This window comes from Panthera tigris, chromosome F2 (assembly GCF_018350195.1).
Source record: "Panthera tigris isolate Pti1 chromosome F2, P.tigris_Pti1_mat1.1, whole genome shotgun sequence".
In the NCBI taxonomy this organism is placed as follows: domain Eukaryota; kingdom Metazoa; phylum Chordata; class Mammalia; order Carnivora; family Felidae; genus Panthera; species Panthera tigris.
The window spans coordinates 44,329,001-44,347,155 of record NC_056676.1 but is presented as its reverse complement, the minus strand read 5'-3'; the positions used below and the strand labels follow the sequence as shown (position 1 = coordinate 44,347,155).

The following is an 18,155-nucleotide window of genomic DNA, read 5'->3' as shown; positions in this document are numbered from 1 at the left end:
TGGTCTCACAGAGCTGGGGCTGGATTGGTAGCTCTAGTTGCCCAGAGAGGAAACTGTCTCTGTAGGTATCTGAGGAAGAGCCACATTTTCCAGTCAGTTTAGAGATTATGTTTTATAGCTTTAGCTACTTGCTTATTCATATCCTTAACTTTTTTGCCCTATTCTCTTTCTCTTCTGCCCCTCCTGACAAAATGTGACTGTGGATCAGTGTCTTTGTCCATATTCTGGGCATCTTCACCATGGCTGCTGAGTGCTGATGGAAGCAATCTCAGATCTATGTAGGTGGATCACCAGTTCAGGGCCTTCAGAACTTTCCTGGAGCCCGTGTTTCTCTGCCTCAGCTCTTTCTCCTGCAAAGTGGCTATTTTAGACCTTCACTAAGTCTCTTCCTGCCACCTCTCCTCTCGGTTTCAATAGGTGACCTTGCTTTCTGCTTCATAGAAAAGAAAAATTAAACGTTATCATTTGAGAATATAGAAGGACTATACAGATGTTTTAAGCATAGACTTTGGAATAAGATAGAAAATTTAGAGTCGTCCTTAACTTCTCTCTCTTTCTCACCCCTCTCTGAATTCACATCATCTCGAGTTCTGCCTCCTGAATCTCTCTGCCCTCTTCCCACCATCTCTGCTGGCATTTCCCTAGTGTAGATCCTCATAGTCTCTCACATGAAAGGCTTCCTAATTGATCCCCTGCCTCCATCCTTAGCACCCCCCCTCCTCACCGATCCAGCATCCCTCTCTTCTGCTTATGGCTCTCCAGCAACTCCCCATTGCTCTCACTTAAAGCCCAACATGGATTAAAGGGCAGTAGACACTCTGGTGTCTGCTCACCTTTCTATTTCGTGGCTCATTATTCCCTGTCCAGCCTTCTTCCAGCTCCTCAGCTTTTAGAATGCTCTTTCATACCTTTGGGCTTTTGCACTGCACAGCCCCTCTGTTTGGACTGCTGATTCCTTGGCTACTCCATATTCATCCTCTCAGACTCAGTCAAGGGGCTGCTTCCCTCACTGACCCAGCTGGGGGGATGGTGCCCCTCCCATAGGCTGCCAGCTCACCTCATGCTGTTCCTCGGAATAGCATCTGTCACACCGTATTGTAATTGCTTGTTTCTGTGTGATTATCTCTTTACTCCACTGTATTCCCAGTGCTTAAGGCAGTATCCAGCACAATAGTAGAAATTCATCAAATCTTTTCTGACCAAATGATGTGGTGTACTGAGAAGACCATGGGACTTAAAGTCAGACCACGTTTAACTGTGTTCATCTTTTCTGAGCTTCAGTGATGTATATTTGTTTTTCTGGTCTTTTGTGGATATGTGTTTGTGTGTGAGTGCAGATTAACTTAGGTACATATATCAAGCACCTAGCAGAGTAGGTCACCAATAAGAAATAATCTCCATCTGTTCCTCTGTCAGTTTGGCCTTCCAGCAGCTTGGGAAACTGGACCCCTGCTTCCTGCACGGTGAGGGAGGCCTGGGCTTCCCGGGACTGCACATGTTGAGCCAGTGAGCAGTGAGCCAGTCCTTTTCCTTCCCAGGGCAAACTCTTGCTCCCACCCTCCCCTCCTTCCTCTAAGACCTCGCTCCATTTCTAGTTATTCAGTAAGATAGCCAGAAGGGGTGCTATGGGGAATAATGACCCCCAAAATGAACAGGGTAGCACAGACATAAATATGAACAATTTGAATGGCAAGATGAGGAGATGGGAAGGGATCACGCAGTTGATCTGAGGATCTGCAAGTAGAGGTATGATCGATAATGTGTGTTGAGATAACTTTCAAGTGAGAGAACTATGTTCCACTGTTCGTGAAATTTGATGTCTCTTTGAGAAAAATGAAAAATGCATGAAAGCGTCACGAGACACGAAAGAGTAAATTTAAATTTTACTGTAAATTTTATTTTCAGAAAAGAGAAAAAAGGGTGGATTTCTCAAATTATAGCTGTCATTAGTGGAGGGTCTGGCATAGGCCATTGTTGTGCTCAGGACTCTGCATATATGATCTTACTGACCCCTCACAAGGACCCTGTAGAGTAGCATCATTACTACCATTTGCCCCTGAGGAAATTGAGACTTGGGAATGTGAAGTGACTTGTCCAAGGTCTTACAGCAAGTAAGCAGTGGAACCAATATACAGATCTTGGTTTGGCCCCCAGATCAACATCACTACTCAGGGGCTGGTGAGCTTGGCATCCCTTTCGGGCAGGAGTGTAGAATATCTATAAATGCTTTAGGAAAGGAGACTGAGATTAGTACCACTTTGCATAGTTCGCTGGGAACGAATCATACCAAGATAATGGAATTTCCTTTTTTCGACAGCATGGCTAAGCTTATATAGGTCAGAGGAAATGGTGGGTTTGGATATTGTGTTTTAGGATTTTGGAAAAGTATTTGACAAGGTTTCTGATGCTATCCTGGTAGCCACTATGTAGTATGAACTGGCTGATGGTTCTGTTATGAGGGTTGAATGGTTACAGCTACATGGGCTTGTATCAGTCAGCGTTTATTGGAGGAAACAGAAACTGCTCTGGGCATTTTAAACATAAAGAGATTTAAGTCAGAGATGTGACTATTAACAAAATCTGTGGAAACGTTGGAAAAGAGGGCTGTGTAGACTAGGCCTCCAGGAATGCCTCTACCTCAGGAGTGGCCCTGGATGGAATATATGGCTGCTGCAGTCAGGAAGGCAGTGAATCCAGAGGTTGCCATTGGCCTCTGGAGTTCAGTGATACAGACTGAGCTCAAGCCCTGTTGCCCTTCAGGGATTAGAATGCTACCAGGGCTACTGCAACCTGTGAGGCTGTTGACTGGACGCTGGCATGCTGCTCTAAGAAACCCTTACCTCTTCAGTACTGTGCTTGTCAGAGGCTCATGGCTTCCTCCTGCCTTCTTTTCCAATCATGAAAAAGTGCACTTATCCAGGATAAGGTGGAGGGAGTTCTAGGAAATGCAGTGTTTAGCTTTCCCACCTGTACAATAAGAAGGCTTACCAGAGGCAATGGCAGTGGTTGCTAAATTTCAGTCAGCCGTAGTGTTCAGTCTTAAACTGTCAAGGAGAAGATTTCTCATTGTATGCTATAGGGCCTAGGCCTCAGCGCTGGCTGAGCTTAACATTTTTTACGGAAACTTGGATGAAGCTGTACAGTGAAAGTCTGTTGGAATTGCAAATGACGTGAAGTGGAGCAAAATATAAATAACATTCTAAGACGCGATTAGGATCTTAAGAGATCTCCACACACTGGAGCAGTGGGCTTGATTTACAAGATAAACCCTGCTCCTGGGTCCATGTAGCTAACCTCAGAAGTGTATATCATAGTAGGAGCCCCTCAGAGATACTGGTTCTGCAGGCCAGAGTAGGGCCTGGGCATCTCAATTTAAAAAATAAATCAAAAAATCAAAACAGTAAAACTGTACAGGTACTTCTGAGGTGCAGCTAGGACTAATAACCACATTTTAGAACAAGGAAATAAGCAACTTCACTCTGCTCTCAATGCCTAGAACTTATCTGGAGTATATAGGAGGGGTGGAGACACAGTGGAGCATATTCAGTAGAGAGTGAGTGACCCAGATGGTAAAGTTAGTGGAGGCCATGTTGTATTAAGAATGGGTAGAGAAATTACCAGTCATTTTTATCTTTTATATTATTTATATTAACCTTCATAACCTGTTTGTCAATGATGAAATGTTGGGTTAAGTTATTATAATTGAGTATGTATTTTATAAATGTTTTCTTTTCATATATTTATAACACATAGTGATTTTAAAAATATTTCACTGTTTTATTGTTTCATTTTGGGCAGCACATTTATGTAATTTCACTTAATTACTAAGAGAAAGCCAGTTAGGTTCTGCTTTAGATTTTTAGGAGTGTATCCTAGAAATAGATCCTAGATTGATTTTAAAAGGATTTAGGAGAGATACCAAGAAGGGGACACTGACCCCTGTGTATTCCTGCTCCCTCATTCATCTGATGTCCTTGAACAAAATTGTAAATGAGAGACCATTTGCTCAGAGCAACAGCCTCCCTGGCCCCTTCTTTGCTAAATAACATCTTCTCTCGCAGCTCTGGTTCAGTTCCATTCCTTCTCACTTTCTTCCAAAACCTGTTTTAGGAAAGCATCAGACATGTAGGTATAAAATGATTAATAATGTTTTATGTTCATGAGTCTTTTCCTCCAAAATTCCAGAGTTTTGAACCAAAGGAGTAAATCACTAAGGATGGAATTTGAGATGCCAAGAAACCATTAACCAGGGTAGGGGAGATCAGAGATCTTACCATTCTTTCATGAAAAACTTTTGTATGCATCTTTACTTGGTAAGATTGATCTTGCCCGTGACATAGCAATAAAAGTGACAACAGTAAACTACCGCTCCCGCCTGCAGCTGGGTGCACATACCCATAATGATATAGGCAGTCAGCAGCCCTTGATTTCTCTTTACAGAAATACAAAATGTCCAGCAAATGTGTGGCTACAGTGGTTTTGAGTTACCTGGCGGTACTGAATATGGTCTGCTCTTCTGTGTGCTCTTAGTCCGTGGAATGTTCAATGATGTGTGACCCAGCTTGAGTCTGTTAGTGTAGGTATTTTGGTCATAGGATACCTCTTTTACTAGCAAAAGCACAGACAAGCCTGTGAAATAGGAGTCTTCCTTGCACAAATGGAAATCTGTCTTTCTTGTAAAGGCCTCTGAAGGAAGGTTTCCATAGACACACAGTGGCCATTACAATGCTCATTACTCAGACAGGAAATCATCCCTTTTATTTAACTAAAATCCTTGGGCTTCAATTTGTCTGTTTTCCTTTATTCTGCCCTCATTGGAGATGGAAAACAGCTGGTCACTATTTTCTGGGGAAGAACCCTTCTTGTATACTTGGATGCTTATTAAATGGTGTCCTCAGACTTTTTCTGGCTGAACAATTTCAGTCCCTTTAACCTTTGTGCAGGTATTATTTTCTAAGCTTTTAATCTTTTTTATGAATAGCCTCTGGATCTTCTCCATGTTGTCTGTATCCTCCTTTGTTTTAAAATAGTCCGATGAAGTTAAGAAAAAGCTGATGTCAGTAGCTTCTGTACTAACATCCTGGCTTTTATGTATATTCACTGTATTCCTGGCAGCAAATTAAAGAACAGATTTCCAAGATCATTAATCAGGTGGAACACCCACATCTTAAAATATTTTTAGAAGATCAAATTAGGTAATATTCATAAATTCCTTTGATGTGAAAATATCTTAGGCTAAAGTTGTGATTAATTGTTATTTCATTCCCTACACTTAAGTGTCTTTGTCATCATCATGTTAAGAAATTAAAAATTAAACACATTACATTTTGTTAAAGTATTTTTGAAATTCCTTTATATATTTAAATTCCCATGAAGACATTTCACCTGCTTAGAAGACATGTACAAATTAAGAAAGTTAATGACTGGCATATTTGCTAAAGGTATTATATTCACACAGTTTAGTTTCCTTGTACATGTTCTGGGGAATGTGTGAAGGAGAAGCAAAACAATTTTTTTTTTCTTTAAACTTTCAAATGCACAAAGGGATTGAGTGGTGATTATTTTAGTCTTTATTGCTAAAGAATTCTTAGTTGCACAGCAGGTAGTTGAAGGAATTGGGGCCAAAATTGAGGACAAGGTAATTTGGAACATTAAATTTATTAATAAAATTAAAATATTTTTATATAAGCTAGGGTCAGAATTCAGCTGCAACTGGAGAAATTGATGTCAGTTTAATGTGATTGTTCTTTCTGTGTTTAAAAAAAGTATTTGCCATAGCAACCGCAATCACATAAGACAGAGCTTACCACTGTGAGATTTTTCCACCTCATTCTTCTGTTGAAGGGCCTACTATTTCTTTTTTCCTCTTTTCAAAAATTAATTGTAGGTCAGAAACATCACCCTCTCTGTCCCATATTTCTGTGAGCATGCGTCTCCTTGGAGGCCCCACTGCACGCCCTGGGCATGTGTTTGACGTTGTGTGGTTACACGTTCCTAGGCAATTACAGCTGCCCCCCTTCATATTTTTTTTTTTTGTCCTTAGACATTTTAAAAAGTTGTTTTTAACATGTTCTTTATGTATAACCAAGATATATTCTAAGTGTTAATACGTTTAAAGTTAAATGTTTTAAATCAAACAATGGAAAATATTTGGAACTGCAAGCACATAATCTGAATTAAAAATTATGTGTCAGCAGATCTTGTTATAAAGTTATCTGAAAAGAAAAATCTAATGGAATAGACTTCCGTCTTTTATTTAAGTTGATTTTTAGACTTTTGTTAACTCTCTGTGAGAATGTTTCTTTCTAATTTAGGAATGGGTTATTTTTCCAGATCTTGAGTGTGGAGCCCAACAGGCATTTTACCGTGGGTATTTAGGCCAGCCTGTAAAAGACACTTAATATGATGGTGTATCTAAAATGCAATGAAAATTAAACCACTATGAATAATAGCAGATTTCAAGTTTCAAATTGGGGTATTCCTACAGTAAAACTGAAGATTGCTGCTCTTACCTCTTCCTACATGCTCCACTTGGGAACAGAAATGTATCAGTTGGGGACTGAATTTGGCTCTGTGTACCAGAAAACCCAAATAATAGTGGTTTTAACAAAGTAAGATTAATTTCTTTTCTCATTTAACAAGAGATCGAGAAGCAGAGCATCCTGCATTGGTAGACTGATTTCATGCGGTCCTTAGTGATCCTTTCTGTGACACTATCTTTGAGGTATCAAAGATACCTTCTCTTGTCCTCCTGCTTACGGAATAACTGCTAGATCTTCAGCCATCAAGTCTGCGTTCCAGGCAGGAAGAAAGAGCAAGAAGAAACTGGGGGTATTACCTACACCAAGAAAATTGAACTTTCCTAGAAACCCTCATCTTTTGTGTCGTTGGCCAGAATTGTGTTACGTGGCCATTCCTCTCCACAGGAGAGACACCTTGGCACCTCAAGGAAGGGAGGATCTATTGATATTAGGGTAGGCAAAATTTTCACTTTAAGACACTGGAACACTATTGCTAGCACATGTGACTTGGGATAGGAGCTCCCGATTAAGATAGGGTTAGGACCAGCACAGGATTGTTGGGATGTAAACATAGATTCCCAGAAAGAAATTCCTTAGTCATTTTCTTTTTTCTTTTAGTCAGCTCCAGGGATTGGTCTGTCTCTTCCCTTTCTATTGCCACTCCTTATTTCTGCTTTTACTCTTCTGACTCATGGCAGACAAGAATACTGCTTGGCTTTATCCTTCTTCCTTACTCTCTACATCTCTAAAGGAAGTACCTCCCAGCCCAAATTACTTTTTGTTGTGAAGGTTGTTATAAAAGATTAAAAGTTTTCCTCTACTTTATTATTCTCTGTATTGGAAAAGCAACTTTTTAAAAATTATTCTTTTATTGCAATCTTCCATCTTTGTTTTTTTTTTTTTTTTTTTTTTTTGAGAGAGAGAGAGTGAGCGAGCACACGCTCCCTGCTTGGAGCCCTATGCCAAGCTCAGTCTCACAACTGTGAGATCATGACCTGAGATCAAGAGGTGGACTCTTTAACTAACTGAGACACCCAGGCACCCCAGAAAAGCAACTTTTGAGATTTTATTTTTCTCCTCTCCTTTCCTGTGCACGTTGCTGCTGTTAAAATGTAGGCCATATTAGAATAACTGCTCTATAAATATTAGTTTCCAATAAGAAAATATTACTCTTGTATTTACTGAGATACAAAGGTCTGTACTAAGAGTCACTAGTATATCACAAGACCCTGACAGTTTCAGTACAATACCAGGACATTGGTGAAGATTCTAGGATGAAGAATTTCATGTCTCCTAATTGAGAAGCAGACAAGGAAGACTAACTAGGGTCTCTGTGGTGAAGCCAGTATTGACTAGAGGGACAACTGCTAAGAGCAATGTGAGCCTGGCCTGGTGTGGGAAGCGGGAGGGGCATTGGTCAGGGAGTGCTGTTGGCTTCAGTGGATTAATGATGTCATAATATGTTTTTGTTTTGTTTTATTTTTCCAAAGCACCTAATATACAAAATTCATTTTTAGAAGAGTGCTGTTTAGAAATTTGCTGCGGTGAAAATCTGTGTTTGTCAAATGCAGTTAGTAATTGTGATCTCCATGGTGTCTTACTTTTCCAGGAATGAGTTGCCAACGAAGCCACTGTTACTCTTTTGATTCTGATTTTACTATATAAATATTGATAACCCTTTCTCGTACCAAGTGCCAAATTTTTGAGATCTCTATGTGTGTAACCCATCTTAAGACCAGCTGGTTAAAATAAGAACTTACAAATAACTAATCCTATTACAAAATTACTCTTAAACAAGAAAAGAATATCAAGCAGAGAAAGTTTTCATTTGAGGGATTATCTTTCTCCCCTCCATCATTTGACTTACTCATTTTATAGAAAATTCATTGAGCAACACTTGTAATATTTTATTATTTATTCTCCTAAAAAAGGAAGAGGTAGAGAAAAATTGAGGTTAAATTCCTGGATTTATTTTGTAATAAAAGGTTTCCATAGGAGCCAAATTTTAATTCTGGAGATAAAGATGTCTTGTAATAATGAGGCCCAGAACTACTAGGTATTTATCCAAGGGATACAGGTATGCTGTTTCAGAGGGGCACATGCACCCCAGTGTTTATAGCAGCACTATCGACAATAGCCAAATTATGGGAAGAGTCCAAATGTCCATAGATGGATGAATGAATAAAAAAGATGTGGTATATGTATATATATATATATATATATATATATATATATATACACACACACACACACACACACACACACACACACACACACACACACACACAATGGAGTATTACTCAGCAGTCAAAAAGAATGAAGTTTTGCCATTTGCAACTACATGATGGAACTAGAGGGTATTATGCTAAGCGAAATTAGAGAAAGACAAATATCATATGACTTCACTCATATGAGGACTTTAAGAGACAAAACAGATGAATGTAAGGGAAGGGAAGCAAAAATAATATAAAAACAGGGAGGGGAAAAAAACATAAGAGACTCTTAAATATGGAGAACAAACAGAGGGTTACTGGAGGGGTTGTGGGAGGGGAGATGGGCTAAATGGATAAGGGACATTAAGGAATCTACTCCTGAAATCACTGTTGCACTGTATGCTAACTAACCTTGGGTGTAAATTAAATAATAATAATAATAATAATAATAATAATAGAAAAAGAAAAAAAAATGAAAAAAAAATAATGAGGCCCAGAGGTGAATCAGGAGTTCTTAAAATCTGTTGAAAATGTTATTGGAATGTATGTCCCATCCAAATGTCAGTAATTTAACCTCATCAGATTAAACAATTTATTTTTTTAACAATAGGAGATTTTAGGGAAGAAAATTGATAATAAATTGATTATTTAGGGAAGAAAATTGATAATAAAATCTTTATATTATGTTTATTGATTATTGAGATATTGTACCTTTCCTCCTATATTTTGTTCATTTTTAACATACCAGTAAAGTCTGTTCTGACAGGGAATATAAAGACAGCTTTGGCTGTTATCTTGATACATTGTCCCTGAGGAGTTCTTTTTTCATGGATTTTGTATGTAGGATATGAGAGTGTTGTAAGTTCTGAAAGTTTACTATGAATATTGATATTTTATACTATCCTAATTTTGATGGAATGTCTAGTATCTTTTCAGGGGGTACCATTTGGGTCCCAGATGTCTTCTCACCCTTATTTTCAAGCCTTCTAAAGCCTGAGCAGTTCTGATTAGATGATGAGTCTTTAGATAAACAGTTTTTTCCCCTATTTTTCCACTAATACATGCATATTCTGAATATCAGATTCCTTCTGACTTCACTGGGACAGATCATTCTAAAAACTGTAGTAGTCACAATAATTTCTCAAATTTATTATTGCCAATTCACAGTTGCTAGTACTGAAATACTAGCAGCCTCTTACTAATTCAAAAGTAATGATGTTGAAATGCCACATACCATCTCATTAGCTCTTCCTCATGCCATTGATGTTGAACATCTGGGTGGATAATCAAAAACACTCCTTGATGATCGTAGTTCTCTTATTTGTGAAATTATTTGGGTTCCTGCATTAGGGAACTTATAGTCTAATGAAAAGACAAACTCAGAAACACATATAAAAGACATAATTCATAGACTGAAAATAAAAAATAAACATTACTTTTACTAATAATTATTCGTGTTTGCTTACATTGTATCATAATGACTCACTTGATCAGGGATTAGGTACAACCATTAAAGCACCCATAAGAAAATGAAAAAGGCCTCTATGTAGCTATTAAAAAATAAAATTACTTGTAAATAAAGATCTGCAGATGTATAGAGAAAAACTTGGTTAGCTTAAAAAGACTTAAAAACATATAGTCGGCAGGGCCTCGAAATATTTGTACATCCATGTTCATTGCAACATTATTGAAAATAGTCAAAAGTGTTTATTGACAGATGAATGGGTAAACAAAATGTGAGTTATACATACAATGGAATATTATTTAGCTTAAAAAGGAAGGGAATTCTGACACATGCTAATACACGGATGAACCTTAAGGACATTAAACTTTAGAAGTTAGCTTTAGTTTTAGAACTGGTAAGTTTGAGGTAACTCTGACTCACCTCAGATGGAGTAGTCCAAAAGTAAGCAGTAGGAAAGTCAAGATATAGAACTTAGAAGTGAGCTTTAGAAATAAAAAATTGGTTTTCTGACTTAAATATGGCAAAGTTTTAGAAATAGAACTCAGAAGCAAGATCTAGGCTGGTGAAGTGACAGTTAGGAGTCACATATAAATATGATAGGCGAAACTATGGGAGTCCAGGATGAGGTGGAATCAGCTAGAAAGACTGTAAGGAAACAAAGACATAAGAGAAACCTGGGTAAGTCCTTATAACTTCTTTAGCTTGTGGTGTGCAATGACAATAACAATGGAGGCTTAGGTGTTTAAAAATAAGTGTGTTTTAAAATTTTACTTCATTTGACAGACTTCAATATACTTGAAACGATTTTTAGTAAACTATAATAAAGATTCTTGCCAAAATTCTCAAATGTTTTCTACAATCTAAGAATATTGTGGATCTTTGCCTAATCATTAGTCAAATTTTTATGTGGCCTGGATATTTTTGTTTTTTCATTGTTTCATTTTACTTTGTTCTTCATTAAATTGACAATGTTGGCCTTGAATCTGACCAGTGCAAATTTATTATTTGCTCAATAAAAAAATCATACTTCGATAAAAACCACACTTCTTTAAATGTAAGAACTTATGCCGTTTCTGTGTTCTTTGTTTACCTAAGGAAACGCAACTTCACCACAAGTACAAAGACCGTCTTTTATGGACTACTTTGATAAACAGGACTTCAAGAATAAAAGTCATGAAAACTGTAATCAGAACATGCATGAACCCTTTCCTATGTCCAAAAATGTTTTTCCTGACAACTGGAAAGTTCCTCAGGATGGAGACTTTGACTTTGTAAGTACATTTTAATTCTTCCATTTATGTTTTATCCTTCTTCATTTTATCATCACATTGAGAAGCGCAGTTTGTGTGTGTGTGTGTGTGTGTGTGTGTGTGTGTGTGTGTATAAAACTTAGACAATGAGTGTATTAATATTCAGTGTATAGCTATATATGTAGATAAGAGAGTGGTAAAATTATTGTTTGCTTGTAGACAGGTATTTGCAGAGAAATGTAAATAATTGCTTATAGCTAAATAAATCAGAGACCAAATTTAGAGAAATGTTTAGGACTCTTTAAAACTAAAATAACAACTATGTCAAAAAATGTTTTTAGGGACGCCTGGGTGCCTCAGTTGGTTAAGCGTCTGACTCTTGATTTCAGCTCAGGTCATGGTCTCACAGTTCATGGGATTGAGCCCTGTGTCAGACTCCGTGCTCACAGCACGGGATCTGCTTATGATTCTCTCTCTCTCTCTCTCTCTCTCTCTCTCTCTCTCTCTCTCTCTCTCTCTCTTTTCCCCTCTCTCTCCCTCCCTCCCCCCACCCGTCCTAACCCCTGCTTGTGTGTGCTCTCTCTCAAAATAAATAAACTTAAAAACATTTCTTAATAGTGCAAATACCAGATATTTCTGACAGTAAATTTACTTTCCAAAGTAAATGGTACAAAGGTATTTATGACATAGACTTTGAGAAATTTGCCTCAACTTTGATAGTTAATTGAATTAGTTTCTACTTGGTAAGTGTTAATTCCACTTGGTTTGTCAGAAATAATAGTCCTGTTGTATATCTAGTTAGCATATAAATTTCAGTATAAAACTGTGCCTCATTGCTTCTTTGTTATATTTTCTCTTTATTTCTTCTGCCCTGCTCCTTGTTATTCATTTCTTTTAAAGACTGCGTATAATATAGGTGAACAATTCTAAAGCAACTATTTCCACATCTTGAAGTAAATTCTCAAAATGAGTTCTTTAATGGAGTAGAAATTTTTATGGAGTAAATTTTTGCTTTAGCATGTTTTAAATAATATGTTAGTTTTGCATATTGTTCTGTAAGATTTTTTTCCACATAAAATAACTATAATCCTATAGTTATAATTACAGCTATAAATATAAATAAATGCATTTCTTTATAAGTAAATAGAATTTTAGGTATATGTATATCTTTAATGTTTTTAAATAATAGCCATTTTGCTTAGTCAACATGCCTCTAAATGCTTTGGGATTATAAGTATTTTTAATGTTTAGTACTTTTCTCCTAAATATTGTGATTGTGTTTTGAAATAATCAGATACTAAAGTTTCAAAATCTATTCCCAATATAGTTAGTACAGATAGCTAGCAAATTTCAGCAAGGGCGCAGGTTTGCCTGAAAACATTAATTGTAATATCTACTTATTTTTGTCTTTTCAATTTTGAAGTTAGATATTCAAAAATAAAATCTATATTTCTATAGTAGTTCTGGGAAGATTTCATTTTAAGCTGTCTACTTTTAAAAAAATCATAAATTATTTAGAATGCTGACATTCAAGCTTTAAATCATTCATGAACATGATGAATTATGTAGAGTATTTAGCATCAAAGAACTTTGTCTTGTCTCAGTTGGAATAAATCTTAATAGCCTCTGAGAAACAGTTTGAAATGAGCTACAAAGTAATGAATAAATTATCATGGTTAAGAAATAGCAAATAAAATGATTTAATTCTATTTCTGTTTCAGTTAGTCTTTGCTATACCCCCCCCCAACTTAATGGCTTAAAATAACAACTATTTTATTTGTTCACAATTTTGTGGGTAAGCATTTTGACTAGGTTCAGTGGAGTGGTTCTTCTCCTGGTCTTACCTGGGGTCTGTCAAGTGGCTGTAATCATCTGGCAGCTTGACGGGATCTGAATGATCTCTCTAAAATTACCTCACTCTTAAAAAAAAAAGTTAATTATTGAGAGAGGGCGAGAGAGACAGAAGGCAAGCAGGGGAGTGGCAGAAAGAAAAGGGGACAGAGGATCCAAAGCAGGCTCTGTGCTGACAGCAGAGAGCCTGATGCCGGGCTCAAATTCATGAACTGTGAGATCATGACCTGAGCTGAGTTGGACGCTTAACCGACTAAGCCACCCAGGCACCCCTAAAATTACCTCACTCGTGTGTGTGGCAGTGGTGCCCACAGTAGCCTAGGTCATATGATGCTATCAGGCAAGCCTGGCATTTTTATGTGGTTGTAGCAGCCTACCAAGAGGGTGACAGAGAAGTTGTAAGGCCTCTTCAGACCTACACCTAGAATCTGCACAGTGTCCATTTATAATAGCATCGAAAAGAATGAATCCTTAGGAATAATCTTAACAAAGGAGGTGAAAGACCTATACACTGAAAACTATAAAGCGTTGCTGAAAGAAATTAAAGATACCAATATAAAGAAAGATATTTCTTGTTCATGGGTTATAAGATTTACTGTTGTTAAGATGTCAGTATGGGCCAAAGCAATCTGTAGATTCAATGTGATCTCTGTCAAAATCCCAATGACATTTTTGTTGCAGAAATACAAAAATCCATCCTAAAATTCATGTGGAATTTGAAAGGACTCAAATAGTCAAAACAGTCTTGAAAAAGAGAAATGAAGTTGGAGATCTCATCTTAACCAATTTCAGAACTCATACAAAGCTTTAGTAATCAAAACAAGACAGACATATAGACCAGTTGAGTAGAATAAAGACACCAGAAATAAACCGTCCCATATATAATCAGGTGATTTTTGGCAGGGATACTGAGACCATTCAATGGGGAAAGAACAGTCTTGTCAACAAATGATACTGGGGAAATTGGACAGCCATGTGCAAAAGAATGAGGTTGGGCCCTTACTCTACACTATGTACAAAAATTAACTCAAAATGAAAGATCTAAACATAAGAACTAAAACTATAAAACTCATAGAAGAAAACATAAGAGAATCTTCCTAACATTGGATTTGGCAATGATTTCTTGGATATGACACCAAAAACACAGGGAACAACAAAAAATAGATAAATTAGGGTACATTAAAATCAATTTTTTTGTGCATCTAAGGACACTGTCAATAGAGTGAAAAGGCACCCCATGGAATGGGAGAAAACATTTGCAAATCACATATCTGATAAGGGGTTAACATCTAGGATATATAAAGAACTACAACTCAACAGCAAAAAAACCAAACAACCCGGTTAAATAATGAGTGAGGGACTCAAATAAATATTTTTCCAAAGAAGATATACAAGTGACATTATTCATGATAGGCAAAAGGTGGAAGCAAGCCAAGTGTCCATTGATAGATGAATAGATAAACAAAATGTGGTATATACATTCAAGAGAATATTTTTCAGCCTACAAAGGAAGGAAATTCTGACACATGCTGTAACCTCACTATAACATGAATAAACTTTGAAGATATCATGCTAAGTGAAATAGTCAATCACGGAAGAACAAATACTGTGTGATTTCACTTATATGAGACACCCAGAATAGTCAGATTTACAGAGGGAGAAAGTTGAATGGTGGCTGCCAGGGGCTGTGGGGAGAGGGGAAAGGAGAGAGTTCTTGTTTAATGGGCACAGAGTTTCAGTTTTGCAAGTTGAAAAAAGTTCTGGGGTTGGATAATGGTGATGTTTGCATAACGGTGTGAATGTATCTCATACACTGAACTGTAAACTTAAAAATCATCAAAAGGCTAAATTTGACGTTCTGTATTTTTTACCACAATAAAAATAAATAAATAAGAGGAGGGGAGAATTCTCACAGTGTCATTTCTACCATATTCTGTTAAGTTTAAATATGTCACAAGGCCAGTCCAGATTCAAGGGATTTAGAAATCGATTTTATCTCATGATGGGGAAAAGAGCAGAGTCCCATTGCAGAGAGCTCTGCAAAATGAAAGGATTTGTTGTGATCATCTTTGCAAATGTTCCACTAGAAATTGTCATAATTAAAATTCAACTAAAATTAGAATCTTGAATTTAGGAAATTGGAGGTCATTTGTGATTTTGGTAAGGGTCGTTTCAGTACCCTGCTTTTTAAATTTTCACACACAACTTTTGACATGTAGCTTTCCACTGTCCCTTTTAGGCTCCTTCTAGTTTTGTAAATTAAAGCATTGAATTTCCAGTGGCCAGCTCCTCTAAACCTCTGGTAAAATTGTCAGCCTATCATGTATTTTGGAGTCCTTCTATCTGGAAATTATAAAATTTGTTATAAACCATTAAACTAATTTAACAAATGCTCTACTCTCTGCTTGGATTGTGCTCAGCTCTATAGAGAAATAAGTTTATAAAATTAAGACAAGATATAAATTAATTAAATTCTAAGCTAGAGCAATAATGCAAACGTCATGTGGTTTTGCATAAGCAGGGACTGAGCAAAGGCTGGAGTAGTTTGTGAAATTATACTGTGGAGGGGGACTTTATCTTAGCTTTGAAAGATGGATAACAGAAGGAGGGAAGGCAGGCACCACAGGATGATGTGTGTAGTAAAAATCTTAGAGGTAGGAAACCACGAGGTGTATTGGATGAAAATGAAGTAGAGACTTTCAAGTTCATTTGGAACAATATGATAGTGGAAAGGTAGGTCTGGCTCAGATGGTCGAAGACTTGAATGAGAGATTGCAAAGTCTGAATTCTTATTTCCTGGACAGTAGAAAACCATTGAAGGTTTTTAAGTTGGAGAATGACATGATGAAAGTGTTTTAGAATATTAATCTTTTTTTTTTGAGAGAGAGAGAGCGAGTGCAGGCTGGGGACAGAATCCCAAGCAGGCTCCACACTGTCAGTGCAAAGCCCGATGCAGGGCTAGAGCTCACAAACTGTGAGATCATGACCTGAGCTGAAATCAAGAATCTTAACCGACTGAGCCACCCAGGTGCCCCTAGAATATTAATCTCGATGGTAGTATGCAGTGTTGATTGAAAGGAAAAGACTAGAGGTAAGGGATATCAGTTATGTGAAACGGGCTTGAAATAATATAGTAATAAAGTAGAAAAGAAGCAACAAAAACAGAAGTAAGTATAGGAGACATTAGAAAAGATTAAAAACACTGAAATAGCTGACTTACTAGATTAAAGAATACAGTTTTGGGGGTGGAGCGTCCGACTCTTGGTTTCAGCTCAGGTCATGATCTCACAGTTTGTGGGATTGAGCCCCACATTGGGCTCTACACTGACAGCGTGGAGCCTGCTTGGGATTCTCTCTCTCCCTCTCTCTCTGCCCCTCTCCCTCCCTCCCTCTCTCTCTTTCTCTCTCCCTCCCTCTCTCTCTCCCTCCCTCCCTCTCCCCCTCCCTCTGTCTCTCTCTCCCTCCCCCTCCCTTTCTCTCTCTCTCTCTGTCTCTAAATAAATAAATAAATAAATAAACTCAAAGGAATATAATTTTGGTTAAGGTGACGAACCTTAGGTAGTGAAAGTGAAAGTAATTTAAAAAAAAAAAAAAAGGAAGGGAAAATGTCCTCACAGTTAAGAAAGAGGCTTTAAGAGGTCATGACTGGATCCAGTTTTTTCAGAATAATTTCTTTCTTGATGTATACAAGGCATGTAGCCTTAAAAAGGTATGGGGGGGGGCAGTGGTACAGAGTTACCAGAGTTCTTTCTACCCCAACATTTACACACCTGTCAGCTGGAACTACTGCTCAACCCTCTCATCACTTTGAGGAAAGTGGAAAATGTTGTAATAGCCACTGAGGGGAATGTAAATGAGAATAAAGAGGAGATGGATAAAGGAAGGATTAGCAGGGGATGAATAAAGAATTGCCAAGAGTCTGGTGAGTATGGTAAAAAAAAAAAAAAAAAAGGAGAGTGCGAGAGGGGCTAAAGGAGTAGGAAAAGAGGCAGTATGGGTGCGACAGAGTGGAAGGGGTTTGATGGGATACTTTGCTTGCAAAGTAAGGAAATGGACTAAAAGCAAAGACAGATTTCCACATAAAACACCAGCTGGTAATGATAAGGGAAATCTGGTCTTATTAATCCCATCATACATTAGATACATAGAATGTTAAAAAAAAAAAAAAGTGACTCATCAAAATATAAAACATGTTAAGGTTTATGTGTTTATCTTCTCTCTTTATGACGTGTCTTAAGGCTACCTTCCAAAAGAACTAGATTTTTACGTGATTCCTACGTCTATTATGTAGAAGTTCCTTAAAACAACCCAAAGTTGTTTTGACCATATTTCCAACGCATAGAAGGCTTATCCTTTTGCATTGAGGAAAATAGATTTCAAGAAAAGTGAAAGACTTAATTGTCTTTTGTGGTATTCAGAGCAGATTCCTAAAGGACAAAACATTCAGAGAGGCACTTGCTAGACAGATGTGCAGAGTAGGAAGCGTTCTTTACCCAAAAGCCTGTATGCAACATAATTTGTGTATTTTCTTTTAGCATTTGTCTTTTGGATTTTCTGTGAACTGTTGTTTTATGCTAATGTTCCTGGTTGTAATGAGATGAGAGGAGTATTAATTTATGATTTCACCAATTTGGGGGTAAAATAAAGATAGCATAAAATATATTTGGGCTAATTGAACCGGTTATTTTAACTCCACAAAACATGTTCTGTTTAGGGTGTGCCTATGAAGATTCCTAAAAACAAATATAAAAGGCAAATCTGTTTATTATAGCACTAGACTAATGTTTCAGTTTTTGTTAGAATTATTTCCAAACAGCCCTAGCATCCAGATTGTTTAGCGTTAAATAGAGAGCTT

At 37.2% G+C, this 18,155-nt stretch overlaps 1 protein-coding gene across 1 annotated transcript in view; it reads left to right on the top strand.

Moving 5' to 3' along the window:
- STK3 (serine/threonine kinase 3) overlaps nt 1-18,155 on the top strand; it is a 292,559-nt gene that overhangs the window by 210,989 nt on the left and 63,415 nt on the right. The window contains exon 10 of the mRNA XM_042972682.1: nt 11,295-11,470. Coding sequence (XP_042828616.1) covers nt 11,295-11,470 — 176 coding nt within the window. The remainder of the gene's footprint in view (nt 1-11,294; nt 11,471-18,155) is intronic.